Source organism: Solea solea, chromosome 16 (assembly GCF_958295425.1).
Source record: "Solea solea chromosome 16, fSolSol10.1, whole genome shotgun sequence".
Lineage (NCBI taxonomy): Eukaryota > Metazoa > Chordata > Actinopteri > Pleuronectiformes > Soleidae > Solea > Solea solea.
The window spans coordinates 10,058,813-10,075,474 of record NC_081149.1 but is presented as its reverse complement, the minus strand read 5'-3'; the positions used below and the strand labels follow the sequence as shown (position 1 = coordinate 10,075,474).

The 16,662-nt window shown below is 43.2% G+C and overlaps 1 protein-coding gene across 2 annotated transcripts; it reads left to right on the top strand.

Annotated features, from left to right (window-relative positions):
• Positions 1 to 10,739: 10,739 nt before the first annotated feature.
• Positions 10,740 to 15,364, top strand: LOC131475619 (neurogenic differentiation factor 2-like). Of its 2 annotated transcripts, none has more exons than XM_058653850.1 (2): positions 10,740 to 11,129; positions 13,539 to 15,364. In XM_058653850.1, the coding sequence occupies exon 2, from the start codon at positions 13,546 to 13,548 to the stop codon at positions 14,614 to 14,616; it is 1,071 nt and encodes a 356-aa protein (XP_058509833.1). In that variant the 5' UTR covers positions 10,740 to 11,129; positions 13,539 to 13,545; the 3' UTR covers positions 14,617 to 15,364. The 2 variants fall into 2 exon arrangements, with proteins under 2 accessions (XP_058509833.1, XP_058509834.1); XM_058653851.1 differs by lacking the exon at positions 10,740 to 11,129 and adding an exon at positions 11,176 to 12,170.
• Positions 15,365 to 16,662: the final 1,298 nt, after the last annotated feature.

Here is a 16,662-nt window from a genome sequence, read left to right as displayed (position 1 = left end):
CTACAGCATCCAGAAACATTTATTATTATATTTATTCACTGTTCCATGCAGGCGTGGACAAGGATGTTTTTTACTCTGCGTGTTAAACAATGCAACTGTTGTCCAGAGTAAAACATGGCTTCCACATGTCTGCAGGTGGCAACTCCTTATTGAATCTATTTATTTATTCATTTATTTTTTTAAATCTCTGTGGTTCAAGTTTATGACAAACCACAACACAGACCGTTTAGTCTGCAGAGTTTCACATTTCTGTCACTCTATGAAGTCCTAACCTAACCTTTTTTTGTGGATTTTCAAGGAGTTCATGGAGTTTGGAAATCACCAAAGTCTGAGCAGAATACAAAGCAAACACAGGCGCCTCCCAGAGCCTACACTATCGATTCACGACTTGGACGTTTATCTGTAAAACAAATTTGCTGACATGTATTTGTATTTGTGAGTGAGATTGTAATACTATACGAAAGAACTGATCACCTGGTGACAGCCCTTTCCCAAGGAAAATGGGATTTTGTTTGTGTTATGTTAGTTTCTTGTTTTACTAACATGGTTATTTGTGTGTCTGTTTGCTTCCTGTTTTTGTCTGTTTCCAGTAACTGTGATCGTCTGCCCACCCCGATGGGTCCAATCTTCGCCGCGTCCCTCGTGTGTTTTTTCAGCGCTCCCACTCTCCGTTATCAGATCATATGCTTTGTTTCACATCTTTTACACCACCCCCATGTTTTTGGCTGTTTTTGCTTTGTCCTCACCTGTTTTGTTTTTTTTAATAATGTCTACATTTATAAAAGACTCCTTTGTTTTCTTTTTTTTGCCACAGTAAACATGCATGTTGGGTCCACAGTTCTGCTTATCAGTGGCACTAGTGATGTTATGTTTTCACCACTATAGCTGCACGAAGAAGTGAACAAATTTGGGAGCACGGGCCAAGACAACACTACAAAAAACAGTCAAACGGGCTGATCAAGCAAGTGAAAGGCTGGCACAGTAAACAGCATCTGAGACTCCAGTAAGGAGGCATTAAATATACAAAAATAAGCCCAATTCTCTGGCAAAATAAAATGTATCTATCGGGAATAAGGTTTGTGGATTTACGAAGCAAAATTACTCTATAAGATACATTTTATGACTTAAATGCATTTGTTTGTACTGTAAAAGCTCCATTTACTGATGGAACATAAACATCAGACAAAAGTAGGTCTCACTGCTGCACTGTACTAGAGTTTATGTAAGAAATGAGGTCAATTTAGGGAGCTGTATGTAAGAAACTAATTGTGATAGGTCATGTTTTTTTAACAACATGTTAAAAAAAAAACATATACAGCCAGTTTATTCACAGTTTCAATTAAAATTTACAGGTTGCAAATTCTGTTTATGTTGTGGAAAAGGATAGATCTGCCTTTCAGACAGTGTGGGATTTATTCCACAAACTACCTGGCAACCTCCAGTTTCCAGAATGTTTAATTCGAAATGCAGTTACGGTTTTAAATTCTAGCTGCACATCTTACATATAGTAACCTTTAAACCACATTTGCCACATATGATATGTTAGTACACTGAGCCATCATCATGCTGAATAATACATAACGGTTGGATGAGAATAGTACCAGACACGCACCAGACAATCAGATTGTTTAAAAATCAGACAACACATTGTGTTCTTTGTGAAATCCAACAATATTTAGTCCTGGAGGTTTTGTTTTTACTCTGCCCCGCCTGCTCCTCATCTGCAGCTCTGTGAGAGCAGTTAGGGTTAGGTTGGATTAAAATGGGAAGCTGTTTGACTTTTTGCACCACAGAGAAAGTAAAACACTTTGATAAAGATCTGAGTAACACACAATGACAAATATTTAACCCTTTGACACCGAGCGTATCGCAGACGACACTGTAATTTCTCTCGCACTGTTGCAGGAATCAGCGTCTTTGTCACCAGAGAGGAGAAAGTTGGAAAAACATTGTTTACATCTCTTGGTTTTTGGATATTGAGACAAAAACTCAAACTAAAGTTATTTTAAATCTGTTTTATACTGGCCAAAATTCTAATTTAACATGCACAATCTGGTGTTCATGAATAACTACAAAGTTTTTTGGGATTTTTTCAAATAAAATGTTTAAAATGATTAAAACACTATTTTAACATGCAATCAATTGTAAATAACTGCCAGATATTATATTGAAAATATTTTATTCTGGAAAAATTGGCAAAAGCACTTACTACACAGGATAATTTTCTGGCCTTTTTATGGTGAAAATAAGCAACAACAAAACAAAAAAAAACTCCAGACAGACATTTTGAGGCTTAGGCGTTAAAGGGTTAAAATATTAAATAACCACAAACATGTGCAGTCTCCTTTATAAAAAACTTTTACTATTTTCAAAATGTTGTGTACATTTGTTCCCCCACTGCAATTCATTGTTTGATGTCTTTATTGTGTAATGTGTTTGTTTGTTCCCCCCACTTGACTCTCATATGTCAAGTACTGCTTGTGACACTGCTTTGTTAACCCCGTCTATTTGCAGAGACACACGTGTGTGTGTATGTGTGTGTGTGTGTGTGTGTGTGTGTGCGTGTCAGACACACGCTCCTCTGTGTTTTATGTCTCAAGCACGTCATTAAATGGCTGCTCTGGCAGAGCCGGAGGAAAAACTTCCTGAACGTCGGTCACACTTTGAGCCTGACAACACTGAGCTTGACGATATCTCCAGGAGCAAGTGGGGACATGCTGTATGAAATGTTTGACACACAGACGCTGGAGACAGACTGGGCAAGAGATCAGAACACTCTCCCTGCTATGACGGATAATAGTTGACTTACTATAACTACCAAATACAACCTGAAATAGTTCATTTACCACTTCTCATTGAGAGTTAATACACTGTGCAATTGTGTTACCATGACAATAATATATATATCTTATCTTTCATTCATTCATTAATTCATTCTTTGTCTACGGCTTTATCCTCCATGGACAACTATGTAAAATATATTTGGATGGATTTAATTTAAAATTTGAACGTGGAAACAGTAAACACTGCACCACTGTGCCAATCTCCGACAAAGCGCTAGGGTGTAACTTCTGTGGATGATGACAATTTATTTTATTTTGATGTACATAAACTATAAATGACAAAAGAAAAAAGATGAATCGTCAATCTAAATCATACATGTTCAAAAGGGAGTGGGAAGAAGTCCTTTTTCATTTTTTTTCAAGGCTTTTTCATTCGACATATATTTTATACTTCATTAAACATATATTATTTAGTCATATTAACGCCTTAATAACCTAAAGTGTGCTGCCGTCTCACTTTACTTAAGTGTAAGCGTTTCGCTTCCGCCTTCCCCCTCGGTCAGTCGCGTTGTAAAACGCATCAGTCTGTGTCACCACAGACACAGAACAAAAAGCAAAAGTGATACACTACAGCTTTAAAAGAAACTGTCTAACAAATATCAGTATTAAATTCCAATCCCAAGCGATTGTCTTTCACGCCGCCTAATTCTCCGTATCTGGCAGGCGTAATAAGCTGATAGGTGCACGGGGGATTTTAGGGTCAACCATCACTGTAAAAGGTGAAATGTTCCATTAATCAGGATTTCTCTCTCTCACACACACACACACACACAGGCTTTGTACTGTGAGAGCAGGTGTCCTTATAATTCGGCTGAGGGTTATATGAGGAGAAGAGATGTATGTCAGTCAACACCAACCTCAACAACCTCACACCCCTCACACATTTCCCCAATCTGGTTATGTAACACATCATTGTTACAGTACTGGTATGAACTTTGTTGCAGCAGGGGAAACTCTGCAAGAGTCTGCACTGCCTGGCAGGTCAGGTCATCACTCATCATAGTTAATATTGTGTTGTGTTGGTGTTGAAAGACGCACATGCACCATCTGCTGGCGTGTTGATGACATTACAATTTAGCTCTGGCATCTATGAAACGTTGTTGTTTCATAGATGCCACAGGCCACAGGTTTCTCTAGTCCAGGGGTCTGCAAACGTTAGTATTAAAAGAGCCATTTCTGTCCCTTCACCCAAATAAATACTGGCAGGTGCTGTGGACGTTGCAGACCCCTGCTCTATTTTTCCTGATTCACATCATTTGTTCTCAGCCTTTTTATTAGGGCACGAGCACTCACACAGTTGTGCGAGGACCTATTGTTATTCTAGGAATTCTTATTATTTTTCTCTCCACATAATCTCTCATTTGACCCCCTAAACGTGCGTGAAAACAGGCGGAAATTGGCACGCAAATCAGAACTGGCAGAACTTTTTTAAAATAATGCAAATGTGAAAAACCAATGCAAAATGGCTCAGTAGTGCCCCCTCAGGTCAAACGCCTATAGAGCAGCTGAAATTTAGTAGTTCATTCAACATCCATCCATCCATCCATCATCTACTGCTTTATCCTCCACCAGAGGGTCACAGGGGGTGCTGTGCCAATCTCAGCTGACATAGGGCAATAGGCGGGGTACACCCTGGACAGTTCGCAGGGCCACACACACACACACACACACATAGAGACAAACAACCACTCACTCTCACACCTATGGTCAATTTAGAGTGTCCAATTTACCTAATCCCCATATTGCATGTTTTTGGACTGTGGGAGAAAGCCAGAGAACCCGGAGAGAACCCACGCACACACGGGGAGACCATACAAACTCCATGCAGAAAGGCCCTTCTTCCAACCGGGGCTCGAACCCGGGTCTACTTGCTGCAAAGGCAAGAGTGCTAACCACTACACCAACCGTGCAGCCCTTCATTCAACATAGTCTAGCATTTTTGATGCATTAACTTACTGCAAATAACACCTTTGTACGTGTTTTCATGAACTGATTTATCACTGTGACGAACTTTGTAAACCAGGGATATTATAAGTAAACCCTGCACACTTGACTTTCATCCATGTTGTCTGATTGACAGAGGCTTTCCAGAAACCAGTATCTCTGCTGCTGCGTGACACACGGGAGAAGAAATGTGCTGCAGTACAGTGAGAATATGACCAAAAATACTGCAGAAGAACAGGAAGGGAATTCACTCATGACATACACTGTTTTCCAGTGAACTAAAGAAACCGATATTTGTCGGGAATGTGTGAGGAAACACAGGAAGAAGAAAAGGAAGACAAATCAGAACATAAACAAATAATGTGAGGTAAAGGTTGAGCAAACTTAATTAGATAAGATGTGTGAAACAACGATATTGAATCCACACTGGGGAAAATCCACTTGTAACAGCAGCAGAAGGGTCAGAGGTAGACAAGTAGGAATAGACTAAAAAAAGATAAATAAATAAGAATATGAAAATAAAAATACAAAATAGAAGCAAATTGTCTCTAGGTTTAGCATCCATGTAGAAGCAGGAGAACCTGTCTCCCAATCAGCTAATAGCTGCATCCTATATTTAAAGGATTATTCTTGTAAAAAGATGTTATATTAGGTTCCATCTCTCAACTAAAACTAAACCATTTAAGATCCCAATAAGATCCTATCATCTTGTGAACAAGGATCAGCTCCATATGACCAGTAAACTACTAAAATAAAGTGTGCTCAGTGTACTTTTTAATCATCATTTATTTATTTGAATGGTTTGCTTTGGTTGTTTTATGGTTAAAAACGGCTGTTTCTGCTTCAGTGTTTTCAGATAATACATAATACAAACCCATGACTATTACCAGATGCATAAACGCGGTAGTTCTACGCGAATTCCAATAGATGGCAGCCTTTTGTCACATTTGGTGACTGGTGAAGGATTTCTTCATGAGGGCTGAAACTGAAATTGAGGTGTTGATTTAGGATGAAAGTAGATTTAGACCTTGTCACTGCTGTGGGAGACTTGACTATTCATCACTGCAAAATGCAAACTGAAGAGATACAAATCCTCATGACTGCTACGAGACTGTGATTCATGAAGGTGATGGAAAGCCTGAACTGTGAGACTGGAGTGAATGACAATCTTCAACTTTTGGTCATTTAGTGCGGTCATATACCAGGAGGAGAGTACACCAGCAAAGAGACGAACGAAGCTAACAGAGAGAACATGTGTGTTTGTTTGAGCCTGCGCTGTTTGTGGATTTGTGTATATAAGAGGTGGGTGCAAGGGTTTGTAAAGTAGGGTGGGGTGTAGCAGGTGGAAGACATGGTGGAGGCAGAGACAGAGGAGGACGTGGCAGTAGGGCAGTGATTTAATTAGCACCCTCTACCCCCTCCAGCCCTTCACTCATAGCATCAATAATGCATGGCCCCTTGTTTCCACTGCCATAATTAATCCTCTCTTACTATAATTAAAAGCCAAAAATCCCACAAGATGGTTCAGCTTGGCCGGGCACGGGTTGGGTTGGCACGGGAACTGATGAAAAACTCCAGAGTCTCTCTCTCTCTCACACACACACACACACACATACACCCTGAGGAGTGACAGATCGACAGACAGACAGGCAGACAGACAGACAGACTGACTGACAGGGAGATCAATAGTGAGCTCTGCTGCAACACAAGCAAAGTGAATGAGGCATGAAGAGAAGTTATAATAATACATGGAGACTGTGACACACACACAATGACAAGAACCACTCCCTAAAAACAAGCTTTGGTGTTTGTGAATGCGTGAGAAAGTGAGGGATGGGGGGAGCCGATCACAAATCTACCAACCTCAGGAAGTACGCACATACACACACACATGCACGCACACACACACACATTCTTACACTGGCATCATGCTCCCAGACAAGGTTTGTCATCCGCTGCAGCCAAGCCAGACGAGAGAGAGAGGGAGAGAGGGAGAGAGGGAGAGGTGGAGCTTTCTGATGGAGCAATTAGGACCACACTGTCTGGGCGAGCAAACAAGAATGAATATTTCAGTCCGGAGATCTCCATGGGCACCTATGGTGGGGGCCTGGCACACCTACACACACACACACACACACACACACACACAGATAGATACACATGCTCACTGCGGCTGCCAGAATTATTCACCTCCCAATCACAGATGCCACAATTATCACATCAGTATCACGGTGTAAACGCTGCCAACTGCTATGCTCATTGAACTATTCGGTTTACAAGGTTTACAATATCAGTATATTCATAGGAGTGTAGGAGGAGCTGTATTATTATTGTTATTCTTACATGACTGATGTCTTTTTCTTTGTGGGAAAACAGCATCCAAGTTTGGCCACATGCCAGGAGACGACACAATTGGCAGAGCAGAGGTCATATCTCATATGCAACCTATTTTTTTTCCCCCTCCTTTTTCTCTCTCGCTCTCGTGTCCTCTGTCCTCGCTAACACCTTCAGGACAATTTTTAAGCTGGGCTCCACACCTGACACTCATGTGCTCTTCCTCTTCCTCCCCAGTCGAATAGTCGAGTACAGTCGGAGCACTCCCTCTGGCGTGGGTTCATTGTCGATGCTCCTCGCAGCCTCCCTCCATGCCCCGCCGTCCTCGGCCCCATCTCCACTTGATTTATCGCTCTAAAATACCACTGCACTAATTAGTCAAGTAATTAATTAATAGGCATTTGCATTTGTGCATATGCAATTAGGGGGCTGGAGAGAGGAGAGTGCAGATGGGGTCCGGGAGTCTGGTGGGGGGTGGGTGGATCCATGTGTGTGTGTGTGTGTGTGTGTGTGTGTGTGTGTGTGTGTGTGTGTGCGTGTTGTATTTCATATTTGTGCCAGCAGAAGTTTGCACTTCTTCCAGAAAGACAAGTGAAGTGCAGGTCATCACCTCTCATGTCTGACAGTGAGAGAAGATGGAAGGGAGACGAGAGAGAGGGGGGAGATGACAAAAGTATGGAGGTGTGGCTTCATGACTTTGAAAAGCAATTTGGTGTCATTTGACCATGGAGGGGAAATAAGTGAGTCAGATTCTGACATCTTAAAGGTCTAGTGAGGCATATTTAGGAGGGTTTTTTGGCAGAAAACAAAGTATGTTTTATAGCCTTTGAATAAGCATTTATGTGTAGTTTGAAGCAGTAGCTTACTTCCTTTGCTGGAAGGCCGCCGTAGTTCCCTGACATGCTTGGTAAAGTGAGGTGTGGAGTCCTCAGTTTGTTACAATCTCACCGTTAGATGTCGGCTTCCAGTTTTTGCATTTTGCTCACACGCATTTAGCCTATGAAGAGAGAGAAGCACACATACACAGCAGGCGGCCCTTATTAAACATTAATCCACATACAAACAGGACGCAAAGTCACTCTGATATATCGTAATTCCAAAACAAGCTCCGCTCCTTCAGCGATTCATTATCGGACTAAAGCCTCCGTGAATGCAGCTGCCTTGAGCTCAGTGCTGGCCAAAGCCACACTGTTGACATTTAACATTTATTTTGGCAAGGTGACCTGAAGGTTGTTGGGGACTTGTTGAGAAGCGTCAACCCCCTCATGGCCACTGTCCTCACGAAACTCCCCCTAATTGTCAGTGCAGCTGAGGAAGGATAGGGCAATGATTTGGCTGGCAGTGCAGCCTGATGCCCCTCCACCCACACACACACACACACTGACACAATCACCCCACCACAGTTTGGGGCAGTGCCAGGTTACCCTCCCCTCATACCAAAAAGAGATGAGACACATTAGTGAATGTGCAGCATCACGACTCCCTATAGTCCAGCTGCCACACTTGTGGTGACACCAAGGGATGACCCTGCAGTCCTCCAAACAACCACATAGTTGAAGAGACGTAGGGGTGATCCGTGCAGGCCCAAGGACGGGATGAGCTTCTATCAGCTATTTCTCAGCCTCCAGGTCCCCTTCCTCTAAGCCCGGTGGGTATTTCTGTGCCAAGTTGGATCGTGGTGTCCACTGAGCTCATTTCTCCCCACATTAAATCCACTAATGTCTGCTAAATAGAGAAATCCTCTAAACCTGGATGGACACAATGCAGAGATACCAAGGGATACCAAGGGAAAGGATAAGGAATTCTTGTATTTCAGCGACTGATGTGGCAGCATGCCTCTTCCTCCTAAATCTTGGGCACTTCTGTCATCTCCTACCAGTCCCTGTCATGCAGCTACACCCCCCCACCCCACCCCCCTTCCTCCTCATTTTTCATACATCCCTAGTGGGCCTGCACACCTGGGTCTCACTTACTCGCTCTCCCTTCTTGTCAGTGCAGCTCTATGTCTCTTTGCCACTCTCTGTGATGCATGCTCTGCAGGCAGCTCTCACTGGGATTATCACCATCACCATCACCACCAGCAACAGCAGCAGCAGTTCAAGGAAAAGCTCTTACATTTGGACTCAGCCACCAGTCAAACATTTGATCTCCACACTTATGTACACACACATACACGTCATGCAATTTGAATATTTTTGGCATTGGCGAGGGGGTGGGGGGTTGGGGGGGATCATCATCACCCAGTGATGTGCCCACACGAATCCCAACAACAAATCACCATCGGTTTTGGTTGTTGTTCCCCTGGAATACATCAAAGCATAATCTGATTAGGTAAATAAATAAACAATATGCCTTCTGTTCCACGGCCTTAATGCACTTATAATGCATCCCCCATCCCCCTTAACACCATGCTGCTGCTGCCTCTGCGGTGGAGGGTAATTCTCCCGAATCAACCCAGTTTTGCCCACCTTTCATTCGCAGAGAGGCGTTAATTGATGCCATTTTATAACATGTCTTTATCTGGCATTATCCCCATTATCTTCTTAATCTGATCACTTGTGTGTGTGTGTGTGTGTGTGTGTGTGTGTGTGTGTGTGTGTGTGTGTGAGGAGGACATAGGATAATCACTGAGAGGGGATAATTGATTGATTGGTTTGTGTGGATGGGGATTAACAGCAGCACTTCTGTTTGGCCTGAGGTCACAATTTATTTTTTAATTTATCCTTTATTTAAGGTCCCATTGAGAGACAAGATAGCTTCTTCCAGGGAGTTCCTGGTCAAGATGGCAGCACAGGTAGTTATAGCTACATAGACAATTTCAGATATAAAACTATATAAAGAAGGTAATTAAAAGCGAGTAAAAACGAGAGATATAATAAAGTGCAGACGTATACTGGCCATACCAACGAGATCCTTTATCCAAAACCCCTTAAAAAAGGTTATATGGTCCATAAAATGTGGTTGAATGTGTTTAAAGAAGGCAGTGTCTGTAGTGAAACTGTGTTTTGCAGCTCATTCCATGTATTATATACTGCTTTTGTCACTGAATGCACATAAAACTATAGTGCATGGACTATACGTTATAATAGCTGAGACTCAGCGTGACCCCTGCAGCGCAATCACTACAACACTCCTGCTGGGAATTAGATAGGCTGAGACATAAATAGAGCTCATCATACTTAACTCCCATAACGCATTCGCAGCTCACCTTTAATAGTGAACAGTAACAGTGGCAGGTGACTGAGGAAATTCACAGGTGTAAATAAAACAAATTGTCAACATCCTCTGAAGCAGCAGCACGGGTCAACAACGACGAGTTCTGTTGTTCCACCATTTTACTTTCTCTCACTCTCTTCTCTTTCTCTCTCTTCTGTTTTTCCTTCTTTTTTTCTGGCTGTGTGAGCGCGAGCGCGGTGACAGATGGCGGAGCCCTCCTCCTCCTCCACCACCACCACCACCACCACCTCCTCCACCTCCTCACTCTCTCTTTCTCCTCTCTCTCTCTCTCTCTCCGTGTCTCTCTTCCCCCGGGAGGGCAAATCTCTCCGAATGCGGGCGCATGTCAATCACCGGGCTCTCATGTGATGGCTCTTGCCGGTGACGTGCCAGCCATATGCGCGTTGGCATCACAGCCCTTAGCTGGTATGTAACCCCGTCCCCAGTAGCTCACGATTGCCACACACACACACACACACATAGTCGTCACTCACATTTGTACACACAGGCGCGCCAAGACGCACGGTCGTTCACAAGCTTTGGTTACTCGAGTGCGCGCACTGGGTGAGAAGAGGAGAGGAGGAGAGGACCACCATCATCATCATCATCATCATCATCATCAGAGCCAGTGAAAGAAAAGAGCCGCGCGCCTCCTGCACCTTCACACTGATAAGGAGCGTTGCTTCGCTCGCTCGTGCTCGGTCCCTTAAGATGCTCTGAAAGTCAAGCGCGTGTTTTTTTTTTCTTCTTCCTCCTCCTCCATCCATTCCCCAGTGAAGAGCTCGAGTCGAGGTAAGTTGGAACATAAACAAGAATATTCCCAAAAAAATGTGGATTTGGATACTTGACAAAATGGAGAAGACATTTAATATAAGAATCAGATTTTATGTGCATTTGATTTAGTTCTGTTTAGGTTTTTTTTTAACAGAATCTTGTGGTGAATTAAAATCACTTTTGCTGCTTATAACTTGTGAGGTGAAAGGCTCATCAATTGGCATTAATCCATAATGATCCATATTACAGTCTGTCACTGACTTTCGCTTTCACTAAATCGACCAAATACTAAATTTAGTTACAGTATCTTGTTCTGGCGATGGCGATTATTTTTTTTAAACCAAATCTGACAAAAAAAAATTATTCATTTTTGCCATTTAATTGATTTCAGTGCACTCCCTCTCTCTCTCTCTTATTCTCTCACCCACATCCCCCCCTCTCTCTCTCTCTCCCTGCCTCTCTCTTTCTGCGTATGTGTGCCCTTCAACTTTTGACATCCAAATCTACCTGGATTATAAAAGCGTATGATCAAAAATACCTCGTAACCGATCCCACTCCTACATGGAGCAGCTCTGAGGTTTTATATTTTGGAGGAATGTCCTTTTACATCATCATCATCATCAGCAGCAGCAGCAGCAGCAGCAGCAGTCTGTAGTCTCATCACACCGGACACTATCATATTCATTTTTAGACATTCCTGCATCTGGACCTCGAATGAGAGAGACAAAAGGATAAGACTCGGCAGCTGCATGCGTGGGACATCTTTTTGGAGCTCCTCAGAGAAGGACGTCCTTCCACGCGCTCCATGGGAGATTTATTGATGATTTTTTTTTTAATTCCCCCCCTCCACCCCTTGTCGATGATTTGCATGTTCAATCTCGGAGCAAATGAAAGGGTGGGACGTCGCCATTGGCGGTGACAGGCAGTGTGCGGCGGCGTGATTTATGTCTGTTTGTCCACTTTTATCTCTCACAATCTGTCTCGTCATAACATTGTCTTTTAACGCGCGTGATGGTGTGACAGTGGGAGCGTGGACGCACGGCTCTTCAAAGCTTGGATGTTTGTATATTATTATTATTATTATTATTATTATTACATATGTATTTTAACGATGGCTAAAAAATGGATACAAGCGGTTTCCATGCGTAAGAGTATCGTGCACTCGTGCATAACTGAATTATGTGTGAAATCTTTTTCGTGTTAGCTGCACGCTCTGTTAATTAAATGTTGTTGTGTTTGTTTGTTGTTGGGTTGTTTCCCCCTCTTCTAATTGAGCAAACCTCCTGAGCCTGAGATTTAAAAACTAGATTTTGCCTCTGGCACACACCCCGAGATAATTAACCAACCATCACAGTCTACCTTAACATACATGTGCTGCAACTCTGTATCCACTGCTGCTGCTGCTGCTACTGCATTATAATAATGATGGGAAGTGAAAACATGCAGCCTCTTTCTCTCATTGTCAGAACCTATTTTTTAATCTGTGTTTATCATTATTATTATTTTAATGTCATATTAAACAATTTAACGGTGGTTCGTTCGCTAACGTGTAGTATTATTATTATTACAAGGATGCAGTTTAAATGTATGCGTAAAATGCTCATATAAAAATAAACACACCAACAAGGGGGGGAAAGAAAAAGCACAATAAGTGTAGCTTTTCTCTTGGCTGTGCTGCCTGAAAGGCCATGCATGCATGGTACTTAAAATTACAGGTTGACTTTGGATTTGTCTCTAAGCCTTAATTTAATAATCACCCTGACTTTAAACGGAGCTACGGTGCATCAATTAAATAACCCCCCCCCCCTTTGCCTCCTCTGAGGAGAGGTGCATGCATGGTGTGGATGAATAGTGCTGGAATGCAGCCAGGAGTGTATATGGGCGTCAGGAGGAGTGAAAGTGGGGCCCCCATGGGACCTGTAATGTGGCCCCTGCCGCTGGGACCCGCTGAGCGAGGACGCGACAGGGCACGCGGATGACAGCAGGGAATTAAATGGGGACTCGTCTGGCTGTGACCCAGCGCGAAGTTTTAAGGGATGATTTCTGTTCTCTGTATTTATTAAAAAAAGTAAATTAAAGGCACGATTTAAATCGTCTTTAATGAAGGAGAAACAGGACCAAAATGAACCGTATGAATAACGAGATTTATTGACCTTCCACGGTGAAGTTAACACCCCCTCAGTGGAAATTAAAATATCACTTACAGCCACAATACGCTTTTATTATGGGGACGTCGTTAAGTTTGTTCCTTCGTTATTATGTTTGAATGTCTTATTGTGACATTGGACATGTTACAATATAACATTGTGAGATTGTGACATTGACATTAGGGATTTTTAAAAATATTAATAATAACACTGCTATAAGAACGGCACAGGTTTAAAGGTGAATGTAAAAGTCTGATGGTCTGTCTGTGTTTCTCTGCAGAGCCACAATGTTGACGCGGTTGTTCAGTGACCCATCGCTGCTGCCAGAGGTGCAGAAATACTCGGGCTGGGCGGAGGACAGCGATGGCGATGATTCCAAGATGAAGGACGACGACCAGGACACACACGACGACATGGATCACTCTGACCTGATGGGAGACAGCCGGACGCAATCAGAGCACGCCGGGGAAGACGACGAGGACGACGACCTCGACGAAGAGGACGACGGAGAGGACATGGAGGGGGACAGACCCAAGAAGAGGGGCCCCAAGAAGCGCAAAATGACCCCGGCCCGCATCGAGCGCTCCAAAGTGCGACGGATGAAGGCCAACGCGCGGGAGCGCACCCGCATGCACGACCTGAACTCTGCTCTAGACAATCTGCGTAAAGTTGTGCCATGCTACTCCAAAACGCAAAAACTGTCCAAAATCGAGACGTTGCGGTTGGCTAAAAATTACATCTGGGCATTGTCGGAGATACTGCGCTGCGGCAAAAGGCCCGACCTTGTCGCGTACGTGCAGACGCTGTGTAAGGGACTGTCCCAGCCAACCACCAACCTGGTGGCAGGATGCCTGCAGCTGAACTCCCGTAACTTCCTGACTGAGCAGCAGTGTCAGGACGGGAGCAGGTACCCGTCCGGATCCTTCTCCATGCATTCCTACCCTTATCAGTGTGCGCGTCTGTCCAGTCCGCACTGCCAGCCGGGCTCGAACTCGCACCCACTGAGACCGCACGGCTACAGCGGGGCTTACGACTCTCTGTACGGCGGGAGTGGATCCCCGGAGTACAACAGCCCCGAGTATGAGGGGCCCGTCAGCCCTCCGTTGTGCGTCAATGGTAACTTCTCCCTGAAGCACCAAGGCCCCGCGTCGCCGGACAACGAGAAGGGCTACCACTACTCTATGCAATACTCCGGCCTGCCTGGCTCCAGACCTACTGGGGCCCAAAACCTGGTGTTCGGCTCCTCTGGGGCCCGGAGCGGCATTCACTCTGAAAACGTCCTGCCTTACCACGACATGCACTTACACCACGAACGGGGCCCCGTGTACGACGAACTGAACGCGTTTTTTCACAATTAAACGCCCAAGTTGAGCGTCTCCTTGCAATCAGCAATCTGTCCACAGCACATTTAGGCATTCTGGAGAGATGTTACACTCGTGTCACTGGTGTGTTTTGTTTTGTTTTCTTTAATTTAATCAACACTATTAAACTTTCGGTTTGCTATTGTCTGGGATGTATTGGATGGAAATCGAATCCATTGTCTTATTTTGCGCAAAAGCACCCCCCCCCCCCAGCTTTTTAAAAGGCTGATGAGATTTGATCACATTATTTGAATTGTTTCAATGTGGAGTTGTGTTTGTTTGCGTTTGAATGACTGACAGTCAAAGTTTACCCCACTATATCACAGGCTGCGGCTTTACACTGAGACATTGGCAGATATTCTAAGAAAAGCAGAGAAAAATCACTGACGAAGCTAATGCAAATCACATTTTCTCGCCTTGACGCGCGAGATTATGAGTGTGTGAGAGAGAGAGTGAAAGAGAGGGTGTGTATGTGTGTAAGTGTGTGTTAAATCATAAAATATAAACAGATGCTGAATCGAAAGAAATGTGGTAGTTGGGTGGTTTTGGAAAAATCGGTTCTTCAGCATATCAATCCAGTTGTTTCACATCTATGCAAAAAAACGACGTGACGAGGCCCAGGAACACACACACACACACACACACACACACACGGAATCAGACATGGCTGGGCTCGCCAAAAAATGTTTTACCTGATAAAAAAAATAAATAATCCATCTTAATTCAATAAAATTTCTTTCCCTCATTTTCGTTTTATCTTCTTATTTATTAACGTTCTTCTGCTACTGTGTTTTTGTTTGACTTTAACTTGACATTAAAGTAACAATATTTTTTATTTATTTTATATTTGCAATCTGCTATTGACTAAGTTATTATTATTATTATTGTTGTTGTTATTATTATTATTATTGCACGTATTTATTATTGTGTTGTTTTTGTAATTAATGTTAAAAGTCCATGAAAACGAAGGATCACGTGTTAATGATTTATTTTCTTTTTTTTCTCATAAAATTCAACTTTGTATTCAACCAACTGTGTGGTAAAAAATAAAACAATAAAGAAATAAATGACACTGTGCTACATGATTTTCCTTTTTTGTGCACCTAAAGCTTGAATATCGTTACATATACTATCATCTATATCACATTTAGTGTAAAATGCTCAGCAGTGTCTTCATGTAAGACATTTAAATTGATAAAAAACACTCGCCTGCACCTGTCCTTGTGTGCAGGGACAGGTTGACCGGGCCTGGTGCCACAACCTGCAGGAGTTCCTCACAGAGCCTCGGGGCCTTTATCTCATAAACTGGAGCAGAGGGGATAAATTAAAATGGTGCCAATGCATCATATTTTTGTTTATTTATTTATTTATTTTTTTGCTTGGCAGGCAGATCAGTTTTACAAAAACAGCCTTTTAAAAAAATGTATGGATAGATTTTAATTGCAGATCTTTGGACAGATTTGGTGTGAATTTTGACTCAGAGATGAAAGAATGTGATGCGAGTCAGAACAAACTGGTTATAACAAAAACAAATATCACACACTAATGAGATAATATGAGGTCAAATGGTGCCCCCCGAGGTCATCTGAGTGATAAATAAATAAATAAATAACCTGCTGTATAGGGCCACACGGTGGGTGTAGTGGTTAGCACTCTCGCCTTGCAGCGAGAAGACCCGGGTTCGAGCCCCGGTTGGAACAAGGGCCTTTCTGCATGGAGTTTGCATGTTCTCCCCGTGTGTGCGTGGGTTCTCTCCGGGTACTCCGGCTTCCTCCCACAGTCCAAAAACATGCAATATGGGGATAGGTAAATTGGACACTCTAAATTGACCATGTGAGTGTGAGAGTGAATGGTTGTTTGTCTGTCTCTGTATGTGGCCCTGCGATGGACCGGCGAACTGTCCAGGGTGTACCCCGCCTATCGCCCGATGTAGCTGAGATTGGCACAGCACCCCCCGCGACCCTCTGGTGGAGGATAAAGCGGTAGATGATGACTGACTGACCTGCTGTATATGTTTTTAAGCATTAAGAGACGATGTGAGGG

What these genes read in the sequence shown, in the direction of transcription:
- LOC131475619 (XM_058653850.1), top strand. Translation starts at nt 13,546, where the DNA reads ATGTTGACGCGGTTGTTCAGTGACCCATCGCTGCTGCCAGAGGTGCAG.